The sequence below is a fragment of the Chiloscyllium punctatum genome, chromosome 10 (assembly GCF_047496795.1).
Source record: "Chiloscyllium punctatum isolate Juve2018m chromosome 10, sChiPun1.3, whole genome shotgun sequence".
Classification (NCBI taxonomy): domain Eukaryota; kingdom Metazoa; phylum Chordata; class Chondrichthyes; order Orectolobiformes; family Hemiscylliidae; genus Chiloscyllium; species Chiloscyllium punctatum.
The window spans coordinates 10,971,472-10,980,517 of NC_092748.1; the positions used below are offsets into that span (position 1 = coordinate 10,971,472).

General features: G+C 40.8%; 1 protein-coding gene across 1 annotated transcript in view; it reads left to right on the forward strand.

Annotated features, from left to right (window-relative positions):
• Positions 1 to 6,823, forward strand: part of ube2g2 (ubiquitin-conjugating enzyme E2G 2 (UBC7 homolog, yeast)) — a 47,718-nt gene extending 40,895 nt beyond the window's left edge. The window contains exon 6 of the mRNA XM_072578514.1: positions 826 to 6,823. Coding sequence (XP_072434615.1) covers positions 826 to 938 — 113 coding nt within the window. The 3' untranslated portion in view covers positions 939 to 6,823. The remainder of the gene's footprint in view (positions 1 to 825) is intronic.
• The last annotated feature ends 2,223 nt before the right edge of the window (positions 6,824 to 9,046 follow it).

The window sequence follows — 9,046 nt, forward strand, 5'->3', positions numbered from 1 at the left end:
GAATCTGTGGATCCTGGACCCAATATACCGGCCACTGCAGCGGACAGCTGGAACTGACAACCGGAAGCGGCAGAGACAGGCCACTATAAATGTCGGAGGAAACAGCACAGAAGCGCTTCACAGGAGGCTCCCAAGCACTGAGGATGTCACCACGACAGGGGACGAAACGTCTACAAGACAAATTCCCAGCTCGGTGAACAGAACCACAACAACGAGCACCTGAGATACAAATCTTCTCCCAAACTTTGAATATAAAAGAGACCTAAGGGGCAACTTTTTCACACTGATGGTGGTACATGTATGGAATGAGCTGCCAGAGGAAGTGATGAAGACGAGTACAATTGCAACATTTTAAGAGGCATTTGGATGGGGATAAGAATAGGAAGGGTTTGGAGGGATATGGGCCGGGTGCTGGCAGGTGGGACTAGATTGGGTTGGGAGATCTGGTCAGCATGGACGGGTTGGACCGAAGGGTCTGTTTCCATGCTGTATATCCCTATGACTCTAGACTCTATATGTTAAATCTCTCCTAATCGTCTGTGCATCAAAGATGGCAATTTCTGTTTCCAATCACTCCACTTAACAAATTCTTCATCCTTGGTTTCACATTGGTAAGTCTGCCTGTTCACCATCCAAGGCTTTGTCATGATGCTAGATTGAGATGCCCTGATTCGGGCATAGGTTTGCCCTCAGCTGCAATACTGTGATTTAAGTTTAGCTACATTTCCTTGCACTTATGTACACCTATTAAAGCATTCTCCTAGATCTTTGGTTGCTATAATTTTGTTTGGTCTTAATGTTGCTTTTTTTCTCTCCTTTCCACAGAGCCGAATGATGAAAGTGGAGCCAATGTGGATGCCTCAAAAATGTGGCGAGATGATAGGGGACAGTTCTACAAAATAGCCCAACAAACAGTGCGGAAATCCCTTGGACTGTGAGCAGAGAGCCCTGCAATTGTATAGGATCACCTGAAATATTTAATGGTTCTTTGCACCTTGCAGTTTGTCTCCTGCTTTCCATATCCAAGGATAAAGTTAGGATTGCCGTTTTTCTTTCCAGCTTGTATTAGGATAGCCCACTTAATGGTCTCTGTTAAAACATAAGCGGACAAAGCGTGGCTTTCATGGCTGTTATTATTTTCCATTTAATAGTGGTGGGACTTACTTGGATGAAATAGCTGAAGGGATAAAATAACCTTCCCACAAGAGGGTCCAACTGTTTCTCAGTGAGTGTTTTTTTTTCTCTGAAGCATTGCTTTTAATGAAATCAGGTGTGGTATTTCAATTGGACTGGTGTGTGCAGTTTCCAAAGACTTTGCATCTTAGTCCTGCCTATAGAATAGAAGACTCAATGCCATAACATTTGTTTCATCTTAGTTGAATGCAAACAAATTCCGAGGCTCAGGTTCGAATGGGAAGTTTGTTTTGTCCCACTCGTTTGGACATGCTTTTGCAGCAGACAATGAAGCAGGGTACTTCCAGCAAGCTTTTCTTAATCATTAAAAAGATAAGGGAAGCGTGATACGGGATCTCATTCACTACATGATCAGGGTACCCTCCTATCTCTATCCAGCACTTTCATTTGTTCTCGTTAATGTTTTCTAGAATATTTTGGCCCTTTTAATGGAGTGAAATAAAAGCGAGAAGATATTAGAGTTTAAAAAATAACAAAACAGCATGAATGAACTTAGTGAAAGTCTGACAACTCCCAACCATGGAGAGCCCAAATACCATCTCAAATGGGTTTTATGCTGTTTCCTGCCTGTGCGTGTGGGGGTTGATCTGCATGTGAGAGTCGGTTTGACTGTGTGTGGGCCAGTGGGTGTGTCAGTCAGTCTGACTTCCTTTGCTCACCAGTGGCAACACAATCTGAAGAGGCCAAAATCTTGTATTCTTAGCATTAACTTCAGATCCAGTCGATATTTATAAACGTACTTCTCATTCTTGCACCCGCTTCCTCCTTTTAAGAAGCAAGCAATGTACCCATCTAACTGGTAGTTGACACTGAAGTGATTTTAACCCACGTCTTTGAATGATGCTGGTTTTAATCTGCAGCCTCACTCGCTGGACAGAATGTCTTGCTGCCACTCCAACCTCTCACTATAGCAAACTATCTGTTGTTTGTATAAAGCTTCCCCCACTTCAGGCTGCCGCAGCCAGCCACATGAAATATGTACCAGTGTTTTTTGACATTCCTCTTGTCTGTCACATAATATATATAACATGGTCAATTTAGAGGTCAGGTAAGAAGTAGCCTGTGTTTGTGGGAAAAAAGGGGTAATGACTTCACCAGAACTTTGGGGGATTCTCATGGTATAAAGAAACTAAAAAGAGCAACATCAGTAAATATGCTGCCACAGAGCCCATACCTGAGGGACAGTCACTGTGGTTTCCAGTTGTGGCAGCACTATCCATGGATTGTTTGGGGCAGTGGTCTACAAACTATTTTAGTTTAAGTACTCTTTTTTCTAATGGGTTAATAATCAGGGACCACCCATTTAAATTATAATGCTATAAACGCTTAATGCAAAATTCATCAGTATCCTCTTAAAAGAGCAACCAAATTTTGCAACGCTTATTGAGATTGGTGGTGCGAAAACTTTTCCCTGTTCAGCTTGAAGTCTCACCTTACAAGTTCAGGAACATTTCTGTTGAAGACTTCCCAACAATTGACAGCAGTGGGATTAGGTTCGGTGACAATTTTGGAAACAAAGCCACTATTTTAGGTGTTACCCTCACTGGCCACTGCCTTTGAGCACAATTGTTAATTGGTTTGGGATTTTTCCTCCCCTATTTGCTATTTATGGCCTTTCTATAATGGATTGTCACTGGTATGCTGCCTGGTATGTGGCATTTCTGCCACTAGGATGTGACCAGTACCCAGGACTGTGACTTTAGCTCAAGTCCAATTACTGGTGCAGCTGCTGTATTCAATGAATAAAGCTCAGCTTGATTAGCGTTTTAGCTCTCTGTGCACGGCTTAGGTGGCTGCTCCACTCTCCCTTCCCAATCCATTTTCAGAGATGCCCCAGCCTCTGTGCTGCCGAACAATCTTTCCTACATGTCCCACTGATTCCAGGACCCAATACAGAACTCTCCAGAGTGTGAGTTTGCAGTTGAGCTGGTCAAACAGGCCAAGAAAATTAAAATAGGAGTAAAGAGTACTGGCCTGACCTAGACCATTGCAGCAGTGGATTGTTTGTATTATCGTGCAGGCTCTCTAGAAAGTCTCTGTGGGACAGATCCTAGTTTGAGGATCACTGGTACCAGGTATTAGTGGCCAATAGGAATGGGCCACTCCTTTTGGTTACTAGCCTGACCCTAGTGCAAATTGGTCAAAATTGCATTTAACATATCGTTCAGAAATGAATCTTTTAGTCCGTGCCCGTATTTATATTCTATACAAGCCTTTCCCCACCTTACCCAATCTAATCTTATTGGTCTATCCTTTTATTGTTTTTTTCCATTGTGAACATATCCACCTTCCCTTTAAATGCACATGTGCTATTTGCATCAGCTACTCGTTGTCATGGTGAATTCCACATTCTCATTACACTCTGGAAGTTTTTGCCGAGCTCCATATTTTATAGTGATTTAAATATTTGAAAAATGTCACCCTGCTTCTCAAAGACTCAGTGGTTAGTACTGCTGCCTCGCAGCGCCAGGGTTCCGGGTTCAATTCAGGCGACTGTCTCTGTGAAGTTTGTACGTTTTTCCTGTGTCCGCGTGGGTTTCATCCGGGTGCTCCAGTTTCCTCTCTCAATCCAAAAATGTGCAGGTTAGGTGGATTGGCCTTGCTAAATTGACCATAGCGTTCAGAGACGTGTAGATTAGGTGCATTAGTCAGAGGAAAATGTGGAATAAGAGGGTTAGGGGAATTGGTCTAGGTGGGTAACTCTCCGGAGGGTTGGTTTGGACTTGTTGGGCCAAATGGCCTGTTTCCACACTGTAGGGATTCTAATTCTATAGTTAGCTGATTGAGGGTGGCAAGTAGAAAGTAGTTTGTTGTGCAGCTTGGTTGTATCTCACCCTTGGAACTTGTTGCTGACAATTGGCGCAAAATATCACAGCAATAATTTTTTTTTCTGACTGCAGTCAATTTAAACATTTACTTCTCTCGCTCTCAGCAATTCAGGTTTTCAGGTGACATGAGTCATTCAACAGTAATGAATATCTTGGTAATGTGCTCTTTGAGGAGTGAAGTATCAGACCAGTCCTAGAATCTAGTAACTGAAGCAGCACTAATTCCAGCTTGTCATCAGCAATACTGGTAATCACAGGAGATTGAATGGGAGTTAAACAGTCAGTTTGTGTACACAACACTAGTAGTGACAGGCTCATGAAGTTGGTGAAAAGGCTTCTAAATCTGTGACTGAATTACAATGAAGTTTTTACTTGGATATTTGGGGCAATAATGCTAATTAAGATTTATTGAAGTATTGTGTTAGAAGTTTAAGGATATGCTGAAATTTTCAGATTGTACTGTATTTCAGGCTGAATGATCGACAAACTTTGTAGATCTAGGAAAATTATATTCTGGGAACAAATTTCAAAATCGGCCTGAATGGAGGTAGTTAAAAAGCATGTCTGAAAGGGCTGCTTTTTTACAGATTCAGCCAGAAATGATCGGGCCCTTCGTCATCCACTTCCACAGTCCACACAAGAAATGTGCAATGCAGGAATAGGAATACAACGCCTGTCAGACTGAAAACTGGACTAGTCATTTCAGGATTCCGATACTGTGTGGGCATTATAGTTAATCTGGACTCCATGCCTGGTGAGCAATGTGAAAGGACTTGTATCTGTTCACTCCAAAAATCAGAGGTGCAGTGATCGGAGCCAGTCATCATGTGCCCCCCACACTTCATTAAGACAGGAGTAGGCGAATTAGCCCTTGGGTCTCGTTTACTATTCAATTACAGATATGTCTTGACTTCATTTACCCACCTTGATTCCATATCCAATATCCTAAACTAAGAAAATCTATTAATCTCACTTCATAATTTTTCAATTCACATTCCCCAAACAAGAAATCAACGATTTTTGAGATCATCACAAAATCTTTAATAAAAGCCTTAATGTGTGTGTTGTGATAGCTGGTTGTGACTTCTATATTCGAAAACAAAATATTATACCTGTGAAACTAAATTTCATTGCAATATGCCAATATTTTAAAATAAGTTTAATTGCTCTGGACTCACACTTGCACTTGTACAGTGTCACAAAATCATAGCCCAACTGATCCGCACCAACCATTTTATCTGGAGTCATGGCCCCCATATACATCATGTTTCCTGAAATTTAGTGTTTAGATTAGATTAGATTACTTACAGTGTGGAAACAGGCCCTTCGGCCCAACAAGTCCACACCCCCCCCCCCGCCGAAGCGCAACCCACCCATACTCCTACATCGACCCCTTACCTACACTACGGGCAATTTAGGATGGCCAATTCACCTGACCTGCACATCTTTGGACTGTGGGAGGAAACCGGAGCACCCGGAGGAAACCCACACAGACACGGGGAGAACGTGCAAACTCCACACAGTCAGTCGCCTGAGGTGGGAATTGAACCCGGGTCTCTGGCGCTGTGAGGCAGCAGTGCTAACCACTGTGTCACCGTGCCGCCCAGTGTTGTTTCTTATGGAAAATTTTTGCTACTTTATGGTGACCAAATGGACTGTAACCTACAAATGGTATAATTTAATCCCTTTTATAGATAGTGTCATGAGATAATTAAATTAAAGCTGCATTAATAACATGCAGAGGTTACAGTTCATTGAGTTACAGAATTCACAGTATAGGAACAATCTATTTGGCTCAGTCTGCAAGTGTTTATACTACATGTGATCATCCTTCAATTTTATCTGACTCTTTTTAACATATTTTTCAATTCCTTTCTCCTTCATTTATTTATCTAACCCTATGTCTCTGGCATTGACCTGAATCACTCCACTCTCTAGCAACTAATGATGATTCTGAAATATTTTAATCTGTCCAATGTGAGTATTCTCAAGGTGAGAAAGAGTTGAACTGGAAGTGTTGTAATATAGCCAGACATCTCCCTAGCTTTATTTCTGTGGCAATTCAGTTCTGATAGATGTTACCATTGTAACTTACTATTTTACCTAGTTTGATTTGAAACTAGAACTGAACAAATTTGCAGTGAACTTTGCACCGTTGATGGATTTTCTGTTCTCTCTTAATGTACTGCGGAAACATTACTGAAAGGAAAGTTATCTGTAAAACAATCTCTGGGATCCAAAAAAAGTCAGGATGTTTTTGAAGGGAGGGCGAGCAGGGTGATGGGATCATCCATCACTGTACAGGTGAGAAGCAGTGGCTATTTATAAAAGAATTGGGGAATCACCTAGTGTTTTACGGGCAAATCTGTAAAGTTAAGCAGTCTGTGCTCCCTTTGTCCTCTGTCTTGATGAGTCTAAAATGAGGAATATTACGTTCCCTGTGCTGTTACTTTGCAGCAACATCTTGCATTTGTGCAGCACCTTTAAGATACTAAAAGCACAAGGGAATGCAATGATTGCTGAGGCAAAGGAGGAGATATTAGGAGAGTGATCAAAAATTGGTCAAACGGAATTTAAGGAACAGTCTTAAAGTGCGATAGCCAAACATATCAATATTCACAAATAATTGGTTCAGATGGAACCATTGTTTGCTTATTCTATTGAAATCTATTAAAAGATGGTTTTATCTCATATCAACTTCTTGGCTGGTTTAGATACCCAACAATGAAAGGTTTATTTTTCTCCTGTGTAAAAATGTATACTATATATAAATAAAATAAAATTTCTAGATGCTTCCTGAACCGAATGGTTTGATGAGTTTTGTATAATCTCTTAATTTTCTCAGCTATGACTAACATTTGCTTCGGATTTATTCATCTTTTGTTTGTCAAAGGAATGTATAACCTGAAGCCTGTTTTCAGTAGGCTGTACCTGCTGGATTGAGGGAGCACTTCATTCTTCCCCCAACACCCTGTACCAACTTAGATTTGCTCTGATTCTCATTCTGAAAAGTCAGAACTAACACAGATTCACAACTGGTCTGCAACTGGATTGAATGTTTCACAGCATCAGAAAAGGGTGGCACTGGAAAAGCACTGCAGGTCAGGCAGCATCCGAAGAGCAGGAATTCCTGATGAAGCACTTATTTGCGAAACATCGTCTTTCCTGTTCCTCAGATGCTGCCTGACCTGCTGTGCTTTTCCAGCGCCACACTTTTCAATTCTGACTCCAGCATCTGCAGTCCTCACTTTCCCCACAGCATCAGAAGATACCTGGTTAACACAGGTTTTTCTACATGTAACAATCCACGTCATTGTTTTGACAAAGCACGGAAGGAATAAATTGCTCTAGACTTTCAACGTTCCTTAAAGGTCAGCATTTCTAGGCTATGCGCATAAGCCTGTTTACTGATTTCTTATTCGGAAACAAAGTCGTCAAAGTTATTAAGAGTTCAGTTTTGACCTGCTCTCTAGAACAATCCAGTCAGACCATTAGAGTGGTGCTGGAAAAGCACAGCCGGTCAGGCAGCATCCGAAGAGCAGGAAAATTGATGTTTCGGGCAAAAGCCCTTCATCAGGAATGCAGCATCTGCAGTCCCCACTTTTGCCTACTCTATCCTATCGCCTTGCAAATTCATTTCCCTCAAGTTCCCACTCAGGGAAATGACTGAACATTCAGTTTATTTGGAATTGAACCTTCCATTTAACATGAGGTTAAGCTAACATTAGTTATTTAAAATAACATTAGTCCTATGTAAGATTCTATTTGTGTGAAGACTTGGAATATTTTGAATATGATCAGATAAAAAGGTAAATTAACCATTGTCCTAGTGGACATTAGCACTGCTCTCTCACTAAAGAGACAACTGGTAGTGGTTTAACCTGAGGGTCACCATGTCTCAGGAAAGGGGAGAAGTTGAGAAGGCAGGACCTTCACAGTAACCCGAACAGGAATTTAATCCACACTGTTAGCATCACTCTGCATTGCAGACCAGCCACCCAGCCAACTGAGCTAACTGACCACCTTAATTCAATAAAGGTTGCACAGTCAGGCATAGTCACACTCATCAATTTGCATCCAAAAACACAAGTATGTTATTCATGAAACAAGAAAGTGATGTTAATCCTGTCAAAGAACAGACTATGATTCAAATATTGTGTACACATTTTGGCATCATAGTAATGCTGATGAAACTATATCACTAAGATGCAAATTTGAGATAATTGCAGAATTAAATCAAAAAGAACTTTATGAAAAAACGTCTTCATGTACTAGTGAAAATATGGATTTCTCTGCTACAAACTGTTATTGAAGCAGAACTTGTTAAAGTTGCACTATGAAGAGAAATATTTAATGGTTATAAAAGTGAGCAAATGAATCATATTAGATTAGCTCAATTAATTTGAGCTCTTTAATGGGAAAATCTCACATCCCCAAAGGCAAGGCAACCACATCCTGTCATTGGTGGTTTGTTTAGACCAATTACAAAAGCAATTTGTGTTTTGAAAATTTGCAAATGCTGTAATCATTCTGAAACAATGATCTCATAAAAAAGTGGACTATTTTGATATTTTCTCTCTGATGGGACATTGATTTTCAAACTTTTCTTTTTACAACCATTAAAAACCCTTTGGATAATCTCCAGTCCGGTCTTCTGTGAGATGGCCATTAAAAGGAATCTATGACATTAGTATAGCCACATGCATAACATACCAGTTCTAATATGGAAACTTATTGATATTTGGAAAGCCTTTATGGATTCCTCAAGTGTCAGTCATCCCAAATTAAATATGTGCGTGGTAGAAGGTGAGATTGTAGTTTAGTGGTAAAGTCACTAGACATTCTGGCTGATGCTTCAGGAGCACAGGTTTGTTATGGTGAGCAGGCAGATAAGTGGAGCTGAGGCTACAAAAAGATCAGCCATGATCTTATTGAATGGCAGAGTGGGCTTGCGGGACCAGATGGCTTACTCCTAATCCTTGTTCTTCTTTTCTGCATCAACCCCAGTAGCTAATGAAATTTTG